At 38.4% G+C, this 24,856-nt stretch overlaps 1 protein-coding gene across 4 annotated transcripts in view; it reads left to right on the top strand.

The window, feature by feature from the left end:
* Positions 1 to 24,634, top strand: part of sema3e (sema domain, immunoglobulin domain (Ig), short basic domain, secreted, (semaphorin) 3E) — a 54,074-nt gene extending 29,440 nt beyond the window's left edge. For 2 of the 4 annotated variants that reach the window (XM_079466411.1, XM_079466409.1), the window contains exons 2-17: positions 7,117 to 7,277; positions 7,976 to 8,035; positions 8,180 to 8,299; positions 12,558 to 12,654; positions 13,821 to 13,937; positions 15,534 to 15,676; positions 15,820 to 15,934; positions 16,357 to 16,426; positions 16,517 to 16,661; positions 17,672 to 17,894; positions 18,020 to 18,111; positions 18,217 to 18,258; positions 18,698 to 18,858; positions 20,575 to 20,642; positions 21,555 to 21,682; positions 22,875 to 24,536. In XM_079466411.1, the coding sequence (XP_079322537.1) occupies positions 7,182 to 7,277; positions 7,976 to 8,035; positions 8,180 to 8,299; positions 12,558 to 12,654; positions 13,821 to 13,937; positions 15,534 to 15,676; positions 15,820 to 15,934; positions 16,357 to 16,426; positions 16,517 to 16,661; positions 17,672 to 17,894; positions 18,020 to 18,111; positions 18,217 to 18,258; positions 18,698 to 18,858; positions 20,575 to 20,642; positions 21,555 to 21,682; positions 22,875 to 23,330 (2,133 nt within the window). In that variant the 5' untranslated portion in view covers positions 7,117 to 7,181 and the 3' untranslated portion in view covers positions 23,331 to 24,536. Of the gene's footprint in view, positions 1 to 7,116; positions 7,278 to 7,975; positions 8,036 to 8,179; positions 8,300 to 12,557; positions 12,655 to 13,820; positions 13,938 to 15,533; positions 15,677 to 15,819; positions 15,935 to 16,356; positions 16,427 to 16,516; positions 16,662 to 17,671; positions 17,895 to 18,019; positions 18,112 to 18,216; positions 18,259 to 18,691; positions 18,859 to 20,574; positions 20,643 to 21,554; positions 21,683 to 22,874 lie in introns of all 4 variants that reach the window. The other 2 variants (XM_079466408.1, XM_079466410.1) reach the window with 2 other exon arrangements.
* The last annotated feature ends 222 nt before the right edge of the window (positions 24,635 to 24,856 follow it).

Raw genomic sequence — 24,856 nt, 5'->3', positions numbered from 1 at the left:
GTGTTTGTGTGTGTGCAGCCGTGCTGTACTGTATGTATCCAACCCTTGTGTGTCTTGAACAGTTATTCCAGGTGGTAGGAAATTACAGGGAATAAAACCGTGGAAATACCCTCAGTTTAATTTCAAAGGATACCACTTAAAATGTGTGTTTATCCCTGTGCATGCCAAGACATTGAATTGAAAGAGTATCTTAGTCAAACATCCAGACGTTTGAGGTTAAGAAGTGAAAAGCTCATAAATATAACATAGCTGCGTGTTTCCTGTAAAACGGAATCAAGAGGACTTCAGTTATAATAACAGAAATTAAAATATTTTTCGCAGAATAAAGAAAGTCATACAAATAAGCTAGATAGCAAAGTTGTGTGGTAAAAACTAGCTTTTCATTTAAACCTAGTTAGAGAACTCTTAAATAATAAAAATAAGCACCCTAATATTTAAAAAGTATTGATGTTGAGTACTTTAAGTTAATTTGCATGTAATATCTATTCATTCCATCTATTTATTTCTATAATAATATTTCATGTAAATTATTTATTTATCTGCATTATTTATATTTCTTCGGTTATGCATCATACTATGGTGCTTGTTCAATTTGTAATCTTACATAGCAACAGTTCCTCATTTCTAATATGTAATGTGATATGTTTGGCATTGTTGAGCACATCATAAGCGTGCTCTGATGGTCTTGGAAGGTATTAGTACTATATACATCAGTTTTAGCTCGAACGTAATTCCCTTTCTGGACATTTGCAGTTCCACAGAGATGACTTCATGTGTTGTACATTGCTCATTTCGCCAAATTTTAATGTAGCGTGAAGAAAAATTAAACCAGCTTCAAATGCTATTGAAATCATCATTTACCTCACGACAATAATTGACAGATCTAGAACTCGTTCCATGTGTGTATCTTTATCTTTACCCAGAGCACGCTCCGTCAGGAGTACGTGACCTCTGCCTCCCCTCCCCTTCCTCCTGAGTGATTGACACAAATCCTTTAGACGCGGGCAGACACACATTGTGTGTTTGTGTATTTGACAATTTCCTCCGTATCAATGCTGCACGTGTCCCGGCAGATAATTGAAGTTTATCTGGTAGCCGCTGTGGAATCGCCAGTAGCATGTTGTTCTGTTCAGCACTGACTAGGAATCAAATACCTGTCAGTCTTTGTTAACTTGATTGACGGGTCGAAAAACCCGGGCCTATGGGTTTGGGGAATACATGGGGGAAATTTTCCCCCTCAGCATTCTTTTTTGTAAAATGGCTAATAAAAGTAATTTTATATTACATGATGCATTAGGCAGACCATTTTTATCAAGTGCCTTGCAGTGAATTAAAACTATACATTGCAGTATTGGAAGTGATGACTTTGCTAAAGGAAACTGAAGAAAAATTTCATTACAGTAGATCTTTTCGAGATTAGGCACTAAAAGCATCATTCAGCACACCTATATTTCTTCTGCTCGCTCAGGTTTTAGTTGCGCTTTACTGAGACGTTTATGATATTATTCTGTAATCTCACTTTATCTCCCTCTCCTCCTCCTTATCTCTGCTCTCATGTCATATCTCCACTCTTAGTTCGTGTTGCATCTAAGTGTGGAGTCTCTCTCGTATTATAATGTGCCACTGTTGCTTTTAAATGCTTTTATTTCACTCTCATAACCTACGTGCCAGTAAGCACAGACAAAACACCTCTTTGCAGCGTGCCGTATCTCTACAGAGCCATTGTTACATCATGGAGATTAAATGAGAATTTGGCATTCTTTGCGATGTTGCCCTTGCAATATTTAAATAATGACTTTCAAAGAAACCAATTCTATGTTAATTTGTGAAATGCACTTTTTGTGTTATATGTATCCATTTTGAAAGTGCATTTCATGCTGTGAGTCGGTGGTGCATTAGACAAGAAACATGATAAAAGTGAAACGCAACCTTACTTAAACCACATGTATTCTCATAAATGATGGTGTCCGTCATTTTATTTTTTTACTAAACTAAATCTCAAAATTACCGCCTGGAAATACTTCCTCTCATTCAAAGTGTTTGAAATCTACATTCGATTTATTTCCTCATATTAGCAGTTTCCTGTGTTGTTATGTAAAACAGAAGGCAGGTTGATGTTAGCCAGTGTTTTTTTCTGTATGATGCATGACAGCTGTAATTTAGCATAGGTTAAAAGTACAAATAACACCAGTCAGAATGAATCAAACGTACATAACGCACAATACGGTGCGAGGGCTTTGTTATTTGAGACCCTGGGTGCCACCATCTCAGAAGGCCGCAGTGAAATGTGGGCCCCATATCAGGGACATCTACCTGTCTGCCCGCCCACATGAATAAAAGCCCTCTGGGCTTTTCAACATATAAACCAAAAACCTTCTGCCGAGTATTTGTAGTTGGTTGAGTTTGATCAGGGTGAAATTAAAGTTCAGTCTAGACTGTTAACTTCTGGTTTGTGTTTGGTTACAATGTAACAATTTATTGTATATTTAATTTATATTGATATTATTTTATGTGGATATTTTATATTTCATTTGCGGAGTTCTTCCAAAAGTTTGGTTTTGGGCCACTTAACATTAACGTTGTCGTCGTTAAAACCGTCTCTGTGTCAAGATATGATACATATCCAGTATAAATGCCTTTATTGTTACATGAGATGCAAGCGCAAGCTTTTCTTTTTTTCGAATAATTTCTGAATAAAAATACATTTCAGTTATTTTAATAAGAAACTACGCTTGAATTAAAGCATCTTTTAGTCTTTTTGTATTATTTTAATCACAAATTCAAACCTTTAACATGGCCAAATTCCCATTAAAATAATGTGACGTAACGCCTAATGATTTATTTGTAAAGTATTTGTGTGACCTACAGCAGACATGCTTTATAGATTCATCCCTTCATTTTCTAAAAAGCAACAAGCTCTTGGAGAAAGAGTTTATTGTTGGTAAATCTAAACTGACGATCAATGTCTATTGATTTATTATAATAGAGTGCAGCATTTCGATTACTCTGTGACCTTGCGTGCTTTATTTATTTATTAAGTTTGAAATATTGAATGCATTATTGCCGTTCAATAGAGATGCCTGTTTTGTCTTTGAAGGATATATGACATAGACCCACACTCTGTCTGGGAGAAGGCAAAGATCATATTCCCAACGACGGGATAACCCTTATGATAATTACTAAGGTTAGCAGGTTAACACAGTCAATATGCTGTCCTGGAGGACACAGAGTCTTTAGTCTTCTCTGCTCCGAACGAGAACAGTCCACAACTATCAGCTCTTTTGAAATAATTAGCATTGGCAAAAGGATGGTTAATTAAAATTTGTGAAGACAAGCTTGCATTATGCTACAGTGAGAAAATATGATTTAAAGGTCCAGTGTTTGAAATTAAGCGGCATCTAGTGATGAGTTTGCAAATTGCAACCAATGCTCAAAAACATAACGCTTATGTGAGGTCTTTATACACCTATGAAGACGTAGTTATGAACTGTATATTATATTGCATTTATGTCAACAGATCCTCCAAAAGATTACACATTGGACCTTAAAAAATGACCTTTTGAATAAAAGATGCAGAAGCACTGGTGATGGATGAAAGCAGAAAACTCTTTTTCCTCTTAAGATGAAAGCACTTTCCTATCTCTGACAAACGACAGACCCTCAGCGAAGGGAGTGGATGTCTATATCCGTAATCACCCTATCTTTACTCCTAAATCTGGAATCTTCCGCCCTCCAAAGCCCTCTTTAGGGAGAACAGGCACGTCTTTAGACCTGCTCACCAGATCCGTTGAGAGGGAGAGTCGCGACAAACGGAAATTCTAAGTTTTCATGGGATTTATGGAGCCTTCAGATAGTTTCAGGAAGTTATGTTTTCTCTTTAAATGCTTTATTTCTGCGATTTATTTTATTTATTGAATCACTTATGCTCCATGCGTTATTTGTATTTGCTCAATGAACCGCCATTGCTGTGAAGAAACTGTTCCATTGGAGTGACCGGAGTTGACGCAACTCTCCTTCTCAATAGTCACCCGTGTGTGAGTTTCATATGACTTAGGCAGAGGAAACAGGTCTTTAGTTTGGCTTACGGGTAAATACTGAGAGCATACGTTCGGCTCGTTGGGATTTGGATTAGAGCGGATTTTTATTAGATGTGGGGTCGGAGATTGACAGTGTTTGCTTTAAGGAATGTTTGGCTAACATGTGTATAAAGGGTGTAACAGAGTAATTTTAGTGACAACATCAGTGAATCAGACTAACGTAGACTTTAACATATACAGACAAAATGTTTCTTTCCTTAACCAAGTTGCTGAAGTGTTTTGGGCGATTGATAAAGTATTCTTCGTAATTGTTAAGACACTACTAGGGGGTTGCTATGTTGCAATATTTTATGTTGCAACATCAAACGTGTTTTACAGATGGCTGTCATTACACAGCATTACTGGTCATTCAAGCCCTATGTGAGTCCAGCACTCATGTTTTTAAGGAAATCTGCTGGTTGGATGTGCTTTTTCACCTCAATTTCCGCCACCCGTCCCTCCCTGCTAAGCCTAATGGTACGACCCTTGCCAGGTCAGGGGCACAAAGTTAGTAATAGTGAGGGGTTAAGCTCATTGCCTCAGGGGGAGTTCAGAGTTATTGTTTGACCTGTGTTTTGCAATTGTGCAATTTACTGTTTGTTCAAGACATAGTCTTATTATAAACATTATGACTCTTAGATAATTTCATTTAGTCTCATTGTTGTAAATAAATAACAGTGGAAGGCCAACAAGTTAAGCCTTTAAAATGTATCCGTCTTAAATCAGTGCAGTTTCCTTTCTAGCAAGCCAAACAAATTGATTTAAGATCACAAAAAAAGCTCATAATGAAAGTGAAGTGGCCCGAGGAAATTGAGTTTTATTAAATAGATTGAACATAAAACAAATGACGGGTCAAATAAACATCAATAAGGCCCGAGACCTTCGTATTAATCGGAGTGGATGAATATGAAATTCTTTATTTGTTCCGGCAACTTCATCCAATCTGTTTGTCCTTTTGCTATATTTATGGTCAGGGAACTGGAAATTTAACCTTGAGGCACGCAACGCTGTCACCCGGTTTCTTTCATTTTGATTTTGGTTAACACATGTGCACCACAAGTTTAGGATGGAAAGTAGTTAGATTGACACGTTAAAAGCAAAGTGTATATAATTTCGAACAGCTTGTAAGACATTGTTTCATAGACTTGCAATATGGTCACCCTCTGGGTAACGTAAGGTTTTGTTTATTGGACACAAGGAAAATGTTGCGCGATATGTTGCGATTCAAAAAGTCTAAGACCACCCCTTTTTTTTAAGTTTTAAGTGAAAAAAATTAAAAACTACTCTCTTTAGTATCTTAGTACTGTATATCTTAGTATTTATCGTATCTTCAGGATGCAGTATTTATCTATCTTAAAGGCACAGTTCACCCAAAAAAGACAATTCTGTAATAATTTCATTTCAATCCTGTATGACTTTCTTTCTTCTGCAGAACACAAAAGAAGATATTTTGAAAAATGTTGCTAACCGAGCAACGGCGGTACCCATTCACTTCTATTGTATGGACACAAAACCAATGCATGTCAACGGGTTCCACCGTTGTTTGGTTACCAACATTCTTCGAAATATGTATTTTATATTTGTTTTCAGAAGAAAGCCATAGAAGTCTCAATGACAAGAGGGTAGAAAGTAAATCATGACAGAAGTTTAATTTTGAGGTGAGCTATCCCTTCAATATTTGTGTCATTTGCTTGAAAAACCCGATCCATTTTGGCATCTAATCTTTTATCAGAAGATGCTGATCAAAGTCACAAATCTGCATTTGATTAGTGACCTAGAATTAGTGCAGAATATTAAATATGTCTTTCTTCTTTTCCCCATAACATTTCTTTGTCCAGATTTTTCAGAAACTCCCAGAACATATTTCTAGGTCAAAATAACATTATCAAAGTTAGATGGACTAATAGAGCTAAATGTATATAGAACGAAAAGACAAAAGTAGAGTCATATATTAACCCTTCTGACATCTAAATGAACTTGAATTGTGTGTGGGTGTGTTTTCTCGTTTGCATGTACTCTAAGGCACTTCCATTAACCGCAGGGCTCGTAAACCTAATGAGAGACACATTGAATGTGTTTCAGAGGAACTGGCCACAGACTCCTTAAATGTGATCAAAGTCCCTTTAAAAGTCTTTGTCCTTGTGATGATCTTTCTGTCTCCGAGTTCTTAATAAATACACTCTTACTGTATCTACCTTTAGTGTCCTTTCAATCAAAGTGTTCCTCTGCTAGCTTTCCAACTGTATTTTTAATATCTTTCAAACTGGTGAACAGTATGACCAGTGATGTCCAGAAATCACCACCTCAGCTGGGTTCACTCTCCAATGGTGTGTGTGTGTGTGTGTGTGTGTGTGTGTCAATGGATCAACCTGCATCTGTGTGTGCTGGGATTCTGCCATTTCTCAGTGTAAAGCAAACATAGACCATTTAAAATCAAAAACACGTTTTGTCATTGGGCGTGTACGACTTGTGGGCCGACTCGCACACGTTGAATAAATCAGAAGGTCAAGACCATTGTGAGGGCAACTCCCCACGGAGCAACCCAAAAAACATGCAAACACGCTAAGGAAATCTGTCATAAGTCATTGACGCGCCATACCTTGATTAATCACATAATCCAATTTCTGTCATATCATGATTCACTGCATCAGTGTGTTATGTCTGACGTTGGGCATGTACATATTTGGTCTGTCTAATCCTATTTCGGCTTGATTCACTGCACTTTGTAGTGGAAAGCAATGCAAGAGACCAAAGATTGGAGTCATGAGCCTTATACGTTTTCAAAACATGCTGTGACCCTTCTGCTGAAATGACTAAAGATGTTATAGTTTGCATGCAGGACCCACTAAACAACTTAATTTTAATATGCCGGACAATTTTGATCAACCAGCTTTTGAACAAATAGCAATTAAACTTCAGTGCATAACACATTTTGTAAATCACTGAACTACCGTAGACACCTCATAGCACAGCGCTGAGGACAACTAAACTGCATAGCAACACCCCGGCAACCATTTACCAACCTGTTTCTTGTTTTCAGAGCTGTGGGATTTGAACAGAACATGGGTGTTTCAGTCTGGTGAAGGACATCTGCAGCACTACAGTATGTTACTGGATGAGACTCTGGAAAGACTGATCATCGGAGGAAAAGATGTCCTCTATTCGCTCAACCTGGAGCGTATCACTGCGCCTCACAAAGAGGTAGATAAATGCAACCCACAGTTTTCGGCAAAGTTCGACATGGGTGTGTGTTCGTGGCATGAATGGTAATTTGGATATTCAGTACCAGTCAAAAGTTTGGAAACACTCATTCTTCATTAAGATTGTTTAGTTTTAGAATAAGAGTAAACTCATCTAAACTGTGACATATCACAGTTGTAGCTATGGTAAAAAATAAAAAAATAATCAAAACTGTTTTATTTTATATTTAAGAATCTTTAAAGTTGCCCCCCTTTGACTAGAATTTGCCAAATCATTCCCTTGGCATTTTATAAGTCAGCTTCTTGAGGTCTTACCCAGGTCAGGGAATTTTAAAGAGTACTGAAGAATTTCCCAATCTATTCAGGGATCTTGTTTGCTGCTTTTTCTTATTTCGAATAAAAACAATTAACATCTTGGCACAATTGTTTTGTCTTGAAAACTTTTAAGCATTCACCATGAGATTAAATCATTTTTAAGATCATTACAAACATTTCAGTCAATAGTTTCCAAACTTTCTGGTACTGTACATAATATAAAACAGGAATGTTCTATAGGATATTGTGTGTTAAATGTGTGTCCTGGTCATGCAACCAGAGATCAAGAATGATAACAACGAAAGTATTCATCCAAGCAGAAAGAGCCCATTTTTATTCTGGAACGACATTCCCAGAATCCCATTTCCTCTTCTTCTGTTTTAGATTCGCTGGGCCAGCTCCGAAGAGCAGGTGGGGAATTGTTTAATGCAAGGCAGAGAGAAGGTAGATCTTGTTGATATTCTGTAAATATGATGAGGTCGATATTATGTTGCATATGTGCAGTGTTCATGAACTGTATGCATTAAACCTTTCTTTCTCTTTCTCTTTCCCCCTCTCTCGTTCTCTCTCCCTCTCTCTTACTCGTAGCCGGAGTGTGCTAACTACATTAAACTGGTGCAGCAGTATAACAGCACCCACCTGTTAGCGTGTGGAACTGGAGCGTTCAACCCTGTGTGTGCTTATATCAGAGTGGGATATGGAAGTGAGGTAAATCTGCTTTTCAGCCAAGCTTTACAGACTCCAAACAGCTCCCACACCTTTTCTGTCATACGCAAAGTGAACAAACATGATTTCTTTGGTAGGTTTGAGTCACCACTAACGCGAAGAAATGCCCCGGCGACTGCAGCGCCTTTGGAGGTTTTTATTGTTTATGAAGCAGACTGTGGTGAATTGGATGGTCACCTTTTACATGACCTGTCTGTGTCCCTTATTCCAGAAAACTTGAGGTCTTTTTTTGTGTTCTCTGAGGAATGCGACCCTAACCCAACATATGAAACCGATGGAATATTCTTTCTCCTTCAGCGTACTGGAAAATACCCCTTTGATCTGTGACTGTAACCCTAACCGTAGTACACACGTCATGTATAGATGTCACCACATCAAATAATTCTGGTTATTGAAAGTGTTTCACAAGTATGATTGTTTTAACATCTTAAGACACGGAAACATTGGTTAAAGTTTTGTTTCCTGATATCATTGACTGTAAAAGGGTCCAGATGCTTTGCGTCACCGAGCGGTTGAGGGCTGTCTGTTAGCGTGATGACTGGAATTCACCTCTGTTGAGGTTTTGGTTGTTTCCAGTTGGAATGAAAATACTTTTACAGTGTCGTTCAAAGAATGTCAAATATCTGGTGGTTTCTAGACGGATAAAAATGTGACCTACATTATTTTCACTGCTGTGTGGAAGATTTGGTGGAGTATTTTTGTCCAGCGTTAAGTTACAAAAAGTAGCAAAAGTGAATAAAAATCAGCACGAGTTCGGCTTCAATGTTCTACTTTTTTTCTAGCGTAGAGGAGCATTACTTCAAATGCAATTTAGGAGAAAAAATCCATGTTTTTGGCAACTTTAACACAGCCTGCAGTGAACGTCTGGTAGAGACCGAGCGTTTGTTTTTATACGCGTGTGACGGGAAGTTTTTATCATTCTCACTCTGTTAATATCGCCTACCAAACATTCAGACAACCAAAAACAAACATCCCCATCCTCCCATGAGAGCCGCAGTCAAATTACAGAGCGTCTAATCACAGAGAAGACAGCATTATTTGAGAGGACAGGAAAGAGCAAAGAGCAGACGTTTATTTGAAGAAAACTGAGAATATAGATATTTTTCCATCGTGCCAGGAGGCCTAAAGACTCTTCGGTCCATCTGAGCTGAGAGAAGATTCCATTCTCACCTCATTCAGTGTTTTTATCCTAACCAGGCTCAAAGATCAGAAATGTGGGAATGGGAGTAGGAAGTACTTCTGGATTCTCTGACCCTCACGCAGAGGGGACACCGAGCCAGATGCGGAAGATCAAAGAGGGTTTAATTACAGGAGACAAGCTTCAGCGGGGTGCCTGATAACTCATAACTCCAGCGCTGAGCTACAGGCTGCAGGCACACGCCTCGGTTTAGGGTGTAGCTCTCTTTTTCCAGACTGTAATGAGACGAATACAAGACGCATATGCGAGAGATGGGCTCTGTATTCAGATATACACATGTAGACGAAGATGAATACATGCGCACATTTAAACGCACTTGAGTGGTGCGATGACACAGCGCAGATGTTGTCATGATGACAGGCAGGGTTGATAAAGCTACAGAGACACAAACCAGATCCTGAGAGAGAGAGAGAGAGAGAGAGAGAGAGAGAGAGAGAGAGAGAGAGAGAGATACATATCCACATGTGCACACATTCCTCCCTTAACATTAGAAATCAAAGTGGGCTTCTGCACCCGTACGCACATCACCTGACACATCCCAGCACAGGTCCACTCTCACGGTTTGATCTTTCACCAAAACCTGCACTTCTTCATCGGCTTTACACATACTTGCGTAGTAAAGCGCACACTGTATCTTCTTACGCACATGAAAGGTCATACCTCATCCACACCTTTAATAAATAGAGGTCCACATTCCCTGCAGGATTCATTGTTGCAGGAGTGGGTGGTATTATTGTAGTCTAGAGGTACATTTATGCATTTTACAGACACTTTTATCCATTTACAATCAATGGTTTTATTCAGTACACTCTCAAAACTAAAGGTGCTTTACGATGCCATTGAAGAACCTTTTTTGTCTAAATGGTTCCATAAAGAACCTGTAACATCTACGGAACCGCTCTGTTTCACAAAAGGTACTTTAAGGTGAAAAAGGTTCTAGGATTGTAAGAAATACATGGTTCTTTAAAGAATCTTTGTCTGAAGGGTTCTTCGCAGAACCAAAGAAATTTCGCTGTGAAGAACCTTAATAAGCACCTTTATTTTTAAGAGTGTATGTACGTTCCTTGGGATTGAACCCATGGCGTTTGTGTTGGTAGCATGATCATCTGTGAGATTAAATGAGAGAAAATGGAAACTTGTGTCTCGTGTGTCTCAGATGGTTTTTCTGAGAAAAAGAATTATACGTCTTGCAAATGTCTCCATTAGAGTTTCAGAAGTGATTTCAAGAATGTCTCAAACTGAGGTCAGATTTGCCGAAGTATGAGATCATCAAAATATGATCAAAATCAAAATATTATTGATCATATTTCAATATATTTACTCAGAAAATTTCCCCAAATCCAGATTGTTTCTCTTACCCTACTTTCAAATAACACCTCCATTATTTTAGTATATTTTAACAGTCGTCTCATTTGTTTTTTATTTTCATTTCTCCAAAGCAATTTTGTGAGAAACATCTGAGACCAGGTTTATACATTAATGAAACAAACTCTGGGTAAGTTCTCTATTTAAAGGTTAAATGAATTGTGTAAAAACTTTGTTCATGGACAGAAATCACAAAAGTGACATGCTGGACACCTAGTTTGGACAATTATGAAACATTTGAAGTTGGCAATGTAATGAGATAGAATACGATTGTAAAAACAACAGTCAACATTTTGGTTCCACAGAGAATTTTTAACATCTGAAGAACCTTTCTGTTCAAAAAAGGTTCTATGTGGTGAAAAAGGGTTCTTTAGATTAAAGAAACATCTCTTTCTTTCCTTTTTTTATAAAGAACCTTTGACTGAATGGGACTTTTTGGAACCTAAAATGGTTCTTCTATGGCATCGGTGTGAACAACCTTTTAAGCAACTTTATTTTTAAGAGTGTGTGAAATGAAATTCATGTGTGCTGGATGGAAAAAAACAGTCGGTCCCACACAGACCTGTTGCATAAACAAACACAAATCACTCGTTCCGGCAATTTCCAACCTTGAAAGTTTGAAGGTGCCTTTCACCTTTCTCCCCACCTCATTTTAAGCCCCCCTTCGGTCCTTTTAACTTCAGGCAGTCTGATCCAACCCAAACGTCATGCAAATGAGAACCACGTGTCAACCAACAAACTGTGTGTGTGAGTTTGTGTCTGTGTGACTCCAGGAGGGTTTCATTCATCAGCCTCAGGAAAGAACTGCACCTGATTGAGCTGATAATCATGTGAATCCCTTCTTCGGATGATTCAACGCATCCACGACATGGAAATGACTGAAGGCATATGCATACGCACGGCCGTGTGGTGCCCGCAGGATCCCAATATAACAATCACAAGACTTTGTTTGTGTATTTTTTGATGTCGTCTCTAAATGTACCTCAGCAGACTGCTGTTATGATTTATCCCCATAGTGCTCCGCAGTAACAGCACGCTTCATCAAATAAAACTGAGGTTATGGATCCGGCTAAGGATTTGTTTCCATCGCTGCTTTGTATGAAGCGAAAGGGACACATTATTGGGTAAAAAGCTTCTACCTGCTGAAAGAGTAGATGAATGATCCAGTGAGAAGCAGTGATGGATGAACTGGTGTTATGTGTCTGGGGTTTGTTTCACCAAGATCACACAGCGTTAGGAGACATTAATCAAGCTTGTGAGGACCTGCTCGGTGATGCTGTGTTGCATAGCTGTGTTCTTGCTTATACCGTCATCTTCTGGTTAAAAATGAGATTGCAGAAAGCACAGAGAGATTTTTTTATGTGGGTAGGGACTAAAGTGTGTGTTCGCGTGTGTGTGTGTGTGTGCGTGCATGGTTGCGCTTTCATTTTTCCTTTTAATGGTTCTCCTGGATGGCATATTTTCCTCGAATTCACATGTTGAAAGCCATGCGTGTTTAATGATGAAAAGCCGGTGTAATATTGTCTGATAGAGTGAATAGAAGTTGCTTGCTTTGCTATTTCCTTTTGTGTTCTGCAGAAAAAAGAAAGTCACACAGGTTTGGAATGACATGAGGGTGAATAAATGATAAAATATTTGTAATGTATTGGTGAACTGTCCCTTATGTGTGTTTTCCAGAAGGAACGAAAGTTCAGCTTGGAGTCTGATCACATCGAGAGTGGCAGAGGAAGATGCCCATTCCATCCCAGCAGCCCTTCAGCATCCACAGTGTACCGTAAGCATTCATCCGTTCTCACTGAGCGCTTACAAAAGAAAACCTCTCCTCCATCATCTCGTCTATTTAAGATTCTCAGTCTATTCCCTCCTCTCTTTCATTCCTTTCTGCTTTTATATTCCTTTAACTTCCCCCTTCCGATTCTCTCCGGAGTTTGAAAGCGAGAGTGCGTTTTGAGCCAGGGGCCACCGAGTGCGAAAGCTCTTCAGAGCACACTTCAGTGTGAACCCATCAGAGCGCTCATTCAGATGGAGGGGAGGGATCTGATTGGAGGGAAATTGAGATATGAGTTTGATGACTTCCTCTCCGACAGCAGCTGCTGTGAGAGGCGGTTTGTCTTCAGCTGGGTTATTAATTTTGAGGCTCCCGACAGCCCAGATTCAGGATTTTTCGAGAGAAGGAAGTTTGAATGTTGAATTAATTCGCCCTTGAGATACATATATTTTGATTTAAGACAGGGCAGCACTTGTGAACAAAAAAGGGCTTCAAAACATCTTTACCAGTGGCTGCAGTCCCACCTCGTGGTTTCTTGACGTATTACAATCAAAGTAACAAAAAACATGAGCACTTATAGGTATAGTTCACCCAAAAATGATTTAATTTGTCATTCAATGTCATTTCAAACCTGAGTGACTTTCTTTAATTTGCAGAAAACAAAAGAAGATATTTTGAAGAAAGTTGATAATCAAATAATGCTGGCCCCATTGAATTCCATTGACACAAAACTACTGAGACATTACTCAAAATATATTTTGTGTTCCAGAGAGGTTAACACTGGTTTTGAATGACATTTGGGTGAATAAATGATGATAGAATTTCTACTTTGGGTGAACTATCCCTTGAAAATGTATAAAATCACATGATCCTTCATGTGTCATGTGACTGATGACTTTAGTTTTGAAGTCTAAATCACATATAACAGAGAAAAACAATTCTATCTAGATGTATGCATTTGACAGACAGTTGAAAACAAGCTTTTTTACTGGTATATTTGTTTTCTTTTTGGGAATCAAACCCGGAAACTTTATAATAATTGACTTGTAGATTACAAGAAATAGGCCTGAATATACTTTATACCTGAATAAATAGTTTCCTTGGAATAACCCACGAAAGACTAAATTAATTTTTGCATTGTAGTATACATTTCTAAAATGTGTTTTTCACAGGTGGCGAGCTGTTTGTCGGTCTGTACACGGATTATTGGGAGAATGATGCAGCTGTGTATCGTCTGGCCAATCACAGCTTCATCAGGACCGAAGTGGGAGACAGACAACAGCTGAACGGTGAGAAACATCCCACGAAACCGAAACATAAACACCAAATCCCTCACACCGCTTTTAACAAAACGGCTCTGTCTCACACACATCGACATGCGAACTGAATACTTAGTGAATAATAAATCACTGTTGGTTCAGGGGCGAGACAAAGTCCATCCTGTGTGTGGCTCAGAGCGGCCGGCGGTGTCCTGCTGTGAGCCAGTTTAAAGCTTCCCTTTGCTGTATATGTCTTCCTTCAGCACTCATATGGGATCTCTGGACGTCAGCCCAGACCGGTAGATCTGAGTCGAGAGAGAGTGATTGATATCTTTACCATGTGTGGAATGTAGGAGACGCTGTAGGTGCAGTTAGCACGTCAACTCCATGCTGAGTGAGGCTGGGAGGTTTCAGAATGGCAGACATGCATTGCTGCATTCTGTGCAGATATTATACTGTACCAATGGTTCTCAAAGTTTTTCGTTGTCCATTTGTTTATACAATGCTGGAACATCAATTATTTTGGTTGGTGGTCTTTTTGCATAAAAATTCTATATTTCATATAATGGCACAATATCTGTGGCCCCCGGATTCGTCTTGGGGGCCCCCAGTTTGAGAACCACTGTATTATACAATACAGATTATTATTATTAAAAGAAAAGACGGTGTACAGTATGTACTGCACAGTAAGCAGTATGCTGTGTTTCATTCCGAAAACAGCAAGCCCTTGTGTATATGCATCTCAGACAGATGTTACGTCCGTGCTAAGAATACAGTGTTATCTCACAGACTTCTGCTGTAATGCATTAATCATGCAGAAAGACAAGAAGAGGTGTTGGATAGATATCATGCATCTTCGTAAGAGCCATTCGCAACCCTTTAGACATTATCACATTTAGTGAAAGACCATCCGAGCAAGTGCAATGGAGGTCAGTTGTATAATAATGTATAAATGCATAATGCAGATCGTGCAGGACTTCATGTTGCATTTGTTACGTGTATATATATATATATATATATATACACGTAATATATATTACGTGTCTCTCTCGACACCGCCGGCCGCTCTGAGCCAGACAAAATAAGAAAACTAGACATACACTAAAATGGCATAAGACACGTGCATGAGACACAATCAATATGAAGAAACAAGAGGGGCGGGAGAGAACGCATAGTATGTCGTGACCGACAATAATTTGTTTCTCTCCACACAAAACACATGAGTCTGTCATGATCCTGCCACTAGACTAGAAAATCAAGACAAGAGGAGCCAGAACCATGACAGTGTTCTCTATTCTTATTCACATTGAGTAATGAAGCTTTACAGTAATGTAATCTGCGGCAATCTTACCGACATGAACAGTTTTTCATTTGGCAGATGCCTTGATACAAGCCAAACCTCATGCCATTCCAAACTTGTACGATTTTCTTTATTTGAAGATTGTAGATAACCAAACAACACTGACCCCATTGACTTCCATTGTGTGAACACAAAACAACTGAGACATTTCTCTAAATATCTTCTTTCGAAGATAGACAGAAAAAAATTTTAATTGCATTTTTGGAACGACATAAACGATGACGTTGTGATGAATTCTCTCTTATGTATCTGTGTGCTGTTCTTAGAGCCCAAATTTGTGGGATCTGCAGTGATCCCCGACAACGACGATCCTGCTGACGATAAAGTCTACTTTTTCTTCACGGAGCGAGTGGCCAATATTGATGGTGGAAACAAGGCCGTGTACACTAGAGTGGGCAGAGTCTGCGCGGTAAAGCTTACAGCTAACTATAACAACAATACAGCTGCTTTGTGCTTGTTTGGCTTTGAAAATGCACACAGAAGACTTTTAAGAAAATCACTTATATGATTTGTATTTAAATGAGTTTTTGTCCTGCTCTCTCCATCTGTCAGAATGATCAGGGTGGTCAGAGGATGCTGGTGAACAGGTGGAGCTCATTCCTAAAGACTCGTCTCATCTGCTCTGTGGCTGGACCTAATGGAATTGACACACACTTTGATGAGCTTGGTATGGTACTTTTCTGCTTATATTTTAGATTTTAGTCATTCCCATCAGGATGTAGTGTTTGGAAAATCTTTCGATCTGTCTGTACAGTATCTCTATCTATTTATAAATCCACATGTGTTTATGCATGTACAAATTATTTATCAATGGTTCTCTCTATGGCTTCATTTATCACAGTGAGGGTAGAAGGCAGCAGTTTGATTGAAAATCCTAAACATCTGTTTCACCAGCTGTGATTGTTGCAATACAATCACCAAATTGTCATATTAAGTGCCCAAGTATTTAGTGTTAAAACTTGTAAACATGTTCCTGGCTCAACATCTCTTTTTTATTGTAACAACATGCGTGTACACCAATCAGAAATGTGTAAATCAGCTTAAATTCATGGCTGTTTGTTGACGACATGTTTCTGTGTGTTGGTTTAGAGGATGTGTTTGTTCTACGAAAGAAAGATGATAGAAACCCAGAGGTCTTTGGTCTGTTCAGCACAACCAGGTGGGAAGATATTAATCTCAGTTTATCACACCATAATTGTGATCAAAACACATGCTGGACATCTATCTAAATTTCGGGTTTTTTTCTCAGCGCTGTATTCAAAGGTTACGCCGTGTGCATGTACAACATGGAAGACATTCGCGCGGCATTCAACGGACCCTTCGCCCACCGGGAAAAACCCGACCACCACTGGAGTGTATACGAGGGTCGAGTCCCTTTCCCTCGGCCCGGTTCCGTGAGTACTATCTGCCAGGGCTAGATGTATGATGTCACCATTTGTCAGTTTGTGTCATAACCTTATTGTTGTACCAGAACCCCAAAATGCCACGGCGTGTTTCATTTATGCCTTTGTGCCCCGACACATCGTATCATTTGGCAGCCCACCTATTCCCATTTTACAGACACAAATCTGATGAGTCTATTTTCAGCATGACTGGGCACATCGCTTTTCTGTTCTAGCGTGTCACCTCGATCCTTACACGTTAATGTCTGAAATTGAGCATTTGTGCGGGTGTGCTGAAATTGGGGCTTTTCAATGGCTGCGGTCTGATTTCTTTTCATTATGTCTGATATGTGCTGATCAATGTTCTTCTGAGACAGAAGATAACAGGGTCAGATTTTTTTCCAATTGTTATATTAGCAATTCACACTGTGGTATTGTGCCGTGTGTTGTGTTCACATCTCAAAATTCTGGTAATTTATTTCTGTTCCCGTGTGGTTATTCTTGGAAAAGTGTCTTCATAGTGTCTCACTGACAGATGACCTTTATGTGGCGATTTGGTAGCTTTAGTCCTGCACTGCTGGATTTCTCATTATCCTCTTGTTTCAAAAGGTTATAACTGAGAGAAGCAGGGTAGCTTTTCTCAGATCACGAGAAACTAAATGAAAGACCTGAAAGGTTTGCGTGACTTGCCAAACTGTTTATAATGTGTATAAACTAAGAATAATTCCATATCTCTTATGGAAATGGTTCTGGGTCTCGGATAAAACATATTTATATTCGATTATAAGGACTTAAAGCGATAGTTCAACCAAAAAGGAAAATTCTGTCATCATTTACTCCCCCACAGGTTGTTTCAAACCTTAATACATTTCTTTGTTCCGATGGACAACCAGAATGTTGGCAACCAAAAAGATCTCATCTCCCATGTACTGCTGTAGTAGAGAATTAAATACTTGTATTAGTCTTACTTGTACAGCATTGTCTGTTCATCTTTGTCATCTCTCTCTCTGTGTGTGTCTCAGTGTGCCAGTAAGATTAACGGAGGTCAGTTGTCCAGTTCTAAGGAGTACCCGGACGAGGCTCTTCGATTTGCCCGTTCACATCCACTCATGTTCCAAGCGGTACAGCCTGTTCACAGACGGCCCATTCTTCTGGACACGGAGGGAGGACGCAGACTCACACAGCTGGTGGTCGACAGGGTGGAAGCCGAAGATGGACACTACAATGTTCTGTTCATAGGGACCGGTATTTAACTTTAATGTCAGGAATTTAACACGCAGATAGATGTAGTATTCTGAATGGTGCTTTTGTCTCGCTTTATTTTCGCACAAAATGCCGAAGCTTAATCTCTAATAATTCTTTGTTTACAGATAATTCACTTGTTTTAAAAGTGATCACAATCTTCAACAAAGAAGCTAACACGGTTGAAGAAGTCCTTCTGGAGGAAATGCAGGTTTTCAAGGTATTTAGTTGTCCCATGGCTGTATTGTATTTTTGTTTCAGGTCGTCTAAACATGCGAGATTAAAAAAAAACGTTGTATGCTAATCACTTGTTTTCTCACTTAAGGTTCCTGTTCCTATCACCGAGATGATCATATCTACAAAAAGAGTGAGAATCTCGCAATCATTCACTTTATTTGTTTTGTTTTCTATGAAGTAGACTCCCAGATAAAACATGGTGATCCCCTCATGTGTGCTATGATCTCTCACCTCGAGGTGGCGATGTTGAGTAAACTTTCCTTTACCACAGGTCACCATTACAATCTTGCCACTTTTATTTACCTTTTGTAACAAGATACATTATACATATTTACTTATAGTTACAAATAAACCATGGTCTGTGTGTTTGAACACAGCGTAAACTGCAGCATTTTTGTTCCTTGTTATTGCTAATTTATTAAAATATTCACAATGTTCAGCAAAAACACATTAGTGAATGTTATTCATGTGCTATTTTATTGTACTAAAGTAGTAATTTGGACACAATGGCATTCATCACATGTAACAAAGCGCCTGACTGTAGTGTGTTGGTATCACCATAGCAACAGCTGTACGTGGGCTCTGAGTTGGGTGTGACACAAATACACGTACATCACTGTGGGCTGTACGGTTCGGCCTGTGCCGACTGCTGTCTGGCCAGAGACCCCTACTGTGCCTGGGACGGATTTACATGTTCACGGTATTACCCTGCGGGCCACTTTACCAAAAGGTACAGCCACTTGCATTCACATATAAAGTCAAATACACATGGGCAATACCATGAAAATGTCAACCTTAAGATGAATAGATTTTTTACCAAATGTTTTCTTACTGATGACAGTATATCGGGTTTAAATACCCATGTGAAGGTTTTCTTAAAGATTTCAATGCATTTGTGTGTTTTTAAAGCATTTGCTATAGTCCGCTTGGTAAGTGAACAGTCACATCCATAATGGAGTTGTCATATTCATAACTGCCCTTATTCCTCCAAATTGGCACATGAAAATATAGAATAGTAACTATTTTATGTTCTATAAAGAGTTATACCTCCTCTATTAGTTGAGCTAGTATTTTTGCTTTGGGTTTGCACTCCTACGGAGAATGCTGTCTCTCAAAAACTAGCGTTATTATTTTACGTATTATCATAACACATAAAATAGAAAACCCGTGCTTGGACTGATATTTGGACTCTATCATCAGGGGTTTAGTAAAGTATAAACACAAATGGCACATTGCTGGAATTGCCCACATGCAGGAAAAAGTCAAGTCCGTTTTATTTGTTGTGTTTCCTGCGGTTTTCAGCATTCGAGGTGATGGGTGAAATTCCCAAAACTCAGATATTGATAAAATGTATACTTAGAATGCTCACTTTGGATATAAGTGTCTGCCAAATGCATAAATGCAATTTTTATGTAATTTGTGCAGAGCTCCAAGCAGGTCCTGTTCATCCTAAATACATTTGTTCGTCTGAAATTGTTGAATCTTTGTACATGTTACAGCACGTCTCGTATTATTGCTTCATTATGGTTTTTCTCACTCTTGGAAATCGATTTGGATAAAAGCATCTGCTAAATAAAAAAATGCCTTAAACTCATGAGTCTGGTTAAGCAAACATATTTAAACATTAAAGAAAATGACACTTTACATTTAGCAAAGGCTTTAGGAAATAAAAGGCCATTTTATATCATTTGGGTATGAGTATATATTTATATAATGTATACTGGAATACAAGAACACACATGCATCAAATTTATTCAAAAAACTGTCTTCGACTAAAACTGGCTATTTCGTCTATGTGAGGTCTGCATATTGTTTATTGTTATGAGAAAGCCTTGACATTTAAATAAGTAATGTATTTTATTTTCATGAACTTTGCAATATTAGATTTGGCACCCAGACCACAATATTGTGTTCTATATTTATTTCGATATCAGTGCAGACAAATACATTGTAAATGTTTGAGTTTGTCCGTGTTTCCTGATGTTTCCATTAGTTCTTGGAAAGATGCATGTTTGTGTAAGAGCCCTTTTGGTGTTTCACTTAGCTGCGGGCTATAGCAATGCTTGTGTCTGTGTGTGTGTATATGTGTGTGTGCATGTGCGTGTGTGTGTTTAAGTGGGAGTGCTTCACTAATCCCGACTTAAAGGCCTGTCGACAGTCTCAATGCGGTCATCAGTTTTTGCTTGTTAGCGATGGATGTGGACACCCCTCGCTCATGTTAATGCCCATCACATGCTCGCTCTGTATGCAAAGCCATAGAAAGTGACAGTCAGCTCCAAATACCTGTCCAAGTCATTACTCACCAAGTGAGAACAAAAAAACATATATGTGAATGAATTTCTGTCACCTCTGTGCTGTTTCACAAAAGCATTATGACATTTGGGGACGGTCGGGCAGATGTGTGTATGGATTATGTTAGTGTCTCATTTTGTCTGTCATTTTTTAGACGCTTCAGACGACAAGACGTTCGCCATGGCAACGCGATTCAGCAGTGCAATGGACTTCAACTGAACGGTATGTGCTTGCCCCTATTTTGATCGATGGCAGATATTTTGGCTTTAAGAGGCTCTGAAAGGGAAAACGAGGCGGATTATATCACAGTACAGTTAATGAGAGTCCCTGTCTTACTGTGTGTCTAGTGTGCGGTGTAACTAGTAACTAAGTTATTAGCTACTGTAATTTCATTACTTTTCCCTTGAAAAGCAAAGTAAGGGATTACTAAATTTTTCTGTAATTTAATTATGGTTACTTCTGATCATGTCTATACTAATCAAGGTTTATATATTTAGGCAATTATTAATAAGTAATGAAATACTTTTGAAAATGTGATAAGTTACTAGTTATTCATTACTTTTACAGAACTTGCCCAACACTGCAGTGTGTAGATGGCGCAGGGACTTTATTGCGATAAACTGCGGTGTTGCAATAGGCCTTTTACTGGAAGTATTTTTCCCTGTTTATTTTGTTCATGGGCACTTCCATTTGACAAAAAGTATATAAAAGCCGGAACAAAACCAAATGCACAATCCAGTATCTTTGTGTTTAATGTATTTTATGCACAAAGTGTTATCTAAATCATTTAAAATGACATCTGACAATAGTAAAATAGTTGATGAATCTGGTGGTACATAGCGGCTAAAGGATTTTTAATCATACCAATCCTTAAGGTTGGTATGTCTCTTTGGGGAAAATATTTTTTTCTGTAAAGTGATATACAGTAAAGGTCAAAGAGCTCTGAATACTGACAGTATATTTTCATAAGACACTTAGTTTGTTAGAATGTGTCCTGATACTTTTTCATCTTCACACCGTGTTTGCCAAGAACATAATTGAAAATGCAATATCGAAAGTCTGACATTTCCGCTTCCAAATTGTTTCAGTGTTAACAACATTTCAAAAATATTCTTGTGTGCGTGTTTGTTACAGAAGAGCAAAAGATCTCAGAAAAGCTGGTGTATGGTGTGGAGAATAATAGTACCTTACTAGAATGCAGACCTCGATCACTCCAGGCATCTGTCACATGGTACATTCAACGTGGATTGGACATGGAGGAGGTACAACACACACACACACACACACACTTATCAACTGTATCTAAGAGACATGTAGACATGGTTTAGAAAGCAAATTCTAAATATACAGCCGCTGAAGAGATTAAGGGACCATTTCAAAATTATTTTCAGTTTTTTTAAACTTTCTATTTATAAGTATGAGTTTAGGTAAAAGTTTTTGTTTGTTTCATTCTGTGAACTTCAAACTATATTTTCCCCAAATTTTAAATAAAATATTTGCTGAAAATAAAAACTGGAGAAACAGGTCAAGATAGCAGAAACGATGCTGTGAATTTAAGACCACAAATACTGCAAAGGAAACATGTTTATAATTACCTTTAAGCAATACAACAGTCATATTTGTAGATGTATTGAGGAAATTTGATAACCTGGATTTTATCATAGTTTTCATGTGTCTTGTCCAGCTGTCAGTCTTTCACATTGCTGTTGGATGACTTTGTCACTCCTGCACCTAAAGGAATTATTTATCTGTTTGTTTGTTTATTTTATTAAAAAAATGATTTAAAATGTATATTGTAAATCATGTTTGTTAATAACAATAAAAAATGGTTCAACAGTTTCAGATTTGTTTTGGTAGAGCCCAGACACAAATAAACAAATTCTGAATGCAATAACAAAGATTTCACTTTAAAGATGCACACTGGATATTTTTGCTCTGAAACTATTCCATCACATCACGGCTTTGAACTCCTGACTGGAGAACGCTGTTAAGTATACATTAAAACTGTACTGTAATGTTCTGGCGCAGTGAGGTTAGGTAATATACAGTTGCCTCTACTAATATCAAATATAATAAAGCATAGCTGGATCTTTGCTCTAGTAAGATGCATTCTAGTAAGCAGTCTCTCAGAATCACGGTACATCAGGCTTGAATAAATTCACATTTACTATATTAGTGCTTTATCTAAATCACTTATTCATAAGATTAACATTTAAACAAACTCATGAACCTGCTTATTATATTCTGGCGCATAACTGATCCCAATAATCCCATTTACTATAATAATACCTCAAATTGTACATCTTTTGCCATAAGATTTATGATTTAGTAACCACCTACCGACATCACATGCGAGTTTTGCACAGGCATACAGTACATGTGACGTCAAAATCAGATCAAAATCAAAATGGTGTGCATAAATAATCATTTGCTTTGCTCTTTTCTTTCCTTCAGGTGAAAAGTGATGAACGTATAATTCAGACGCCCCATGGCCTGTTGCTTCTTAGAGTCTTAAAAGGAGACGCAGGCGTCTACGTGTGTCAATCCACAGAGCACGGCTTTGTGCAGACGGTGGTACACGTCACATTAGAGGTGCTGGGTGAGGACAAGGTGGAAGATATTTTGCATAAAGGAGAGACAGAGGAAGGTGATTCCCAGCACAGAACTTCACCCTGCCCCTTCCCCCTCCTGCCCTCCACCTCTTCCTCGTCTAAACTCTGGTATAAAGATGTAATGCAGCTCATCGGCTACAGCAACTTCCAGCGGGTGGAGCAGTACTGTGAGAAGGTATGGTGTGTGTCGGACAGGAAGAGGAAGAAACTTAAGGGAACGGCACCAAAATGGCGATACTCACCGGGGGCAGAGCCGCGGGGGCGAGCGAGAGCCCCCCGACACACGCGGGGACATTAAATCAGAGAACCCTTTAGTGATGCTATACAGACACATAAATGTTTATTGATATTATGAAAAAAAATAAATGACTAATGATGTAATTATTACATTACTGTCTTATTATTGCATCATGAGAAATATTTAAGTGCAAGGAACATGTTTGACCGGAGGTGAATATAGCGTGAAGTCCACCGTGATGTTATTGTAAATGATTTTTATTTAAATGGTGTACACCAAAAAAAGGTTTTGAAACATACGTTTGCGCTGTTCTATTCTACATGAGGTGGCTGCCATTTTAGGGCCATGTATTAACAGATTTAACTTGGTAAACACAAATTTACCTCAAACTGCAATATTTTAAAGTTTAGAGAACATCTGTCTATCACAATCGCATAGCCTTAAGTTACCTTTAATGGGAAATATGTATAGATAGATTTTTTACATGGCTGGTCTTGCAGAAAATTTAAGCTACAGAAACTGATATAAAAGTCTCTTACACAAGTGCTACCTGCCCGGCTGGGCTTTTAAAACACAAGGAATTGAAAGAGGACTCTCTCCAGGATCTGACAAATGAAATTTCCGCTTGGACTTATACGAACAATGACATATGGCTGAGACCGGCTGTCCTTTGTCAACGATGTGAGATTTCTTTTCTTCTGTCGACAGTCTGAATTGAAGTGTTCCAAACAACCGAGACAAGCATGAGTCATTTCTGCAAAACTGTTTCTTAGCTTTAAAAGCCCTTCGCAAAGAGAGGCAACCTTGCGCACATACCGATTATCTCTATTTTCATTATTTGATATAAATGATTCTAGTTGGTGTTTTAAGATTTGTTAGTGTTTGTAGTGGTCTTGGAAACTCTTTGTTTTGTCTGGACACATATTACTGCATTTTTATTGTATCGATAGGTCATTTATCAAAATGTTACAATTCGAGTGATTAGACCGTCATTAAAAAAGTTCTGTTGTAGTAATATTTTGTGACATGCAAAAATTATAGTTGCTGTGGTCTACTTATTAGAATTCAACCATGTGTCCGTTAAGTGAGGTCAAGAGTTTTGTTGTTATCATGATGTCAATGTTTTGTGTTGTACAGTATAATAAACAACAAAAAATCCCAAGTATATCTGCATATGACACTTTGACATAATTCTGAGAAACATTTTGACCTGGATATTTTGCATGGAATTTAAATTATCATGGCATGAAATAAAGAATATTTAGGGATTTTAGGCTTGACCACATGTCTTCATTTAAACAGAAGGTGGACATTTCTAATAGTAAGACAATCTGAAACATGCCTTTTAAATTAAACTTTTCACTCAAATTGTTATTTGATTTTTTCCATTGGTCTCAAGGCTTCAACCCCATCTGTATGTCTTGGTCAAACTCTGTTTCAGAGCTAAAGGTGAACATGGAGCGAGTAGGCTATTGTTTTTGGCATGATAAATTGATGCAGTTTATATTCATGAAGGTCTATAATGTGCTGTATTAATATTCAGAGACCTTGTCGTCTGTCTTCGGCCTTGTCTTTTTTCACAGCCG

The sequence above is a fragment of the Barbatula barbatula genome, assembly GCF_947034865.1.
Source record: "Barbatula barbatula genome assembly, chromosome: 10".
Classification (NCBI taxonomy): domain Eukaryota; kingdom Metazoa; phylum Chordata; class Actinopteri; order Cypriniformes; family Nemacheilidae; genus Barbatula; species Barbatula barbatula.
The sequence above is the reverse complement of the archived record's forward strand: the minus strand, read 5'-3'. Positions and strand labels throughout refer to the sequence as shown.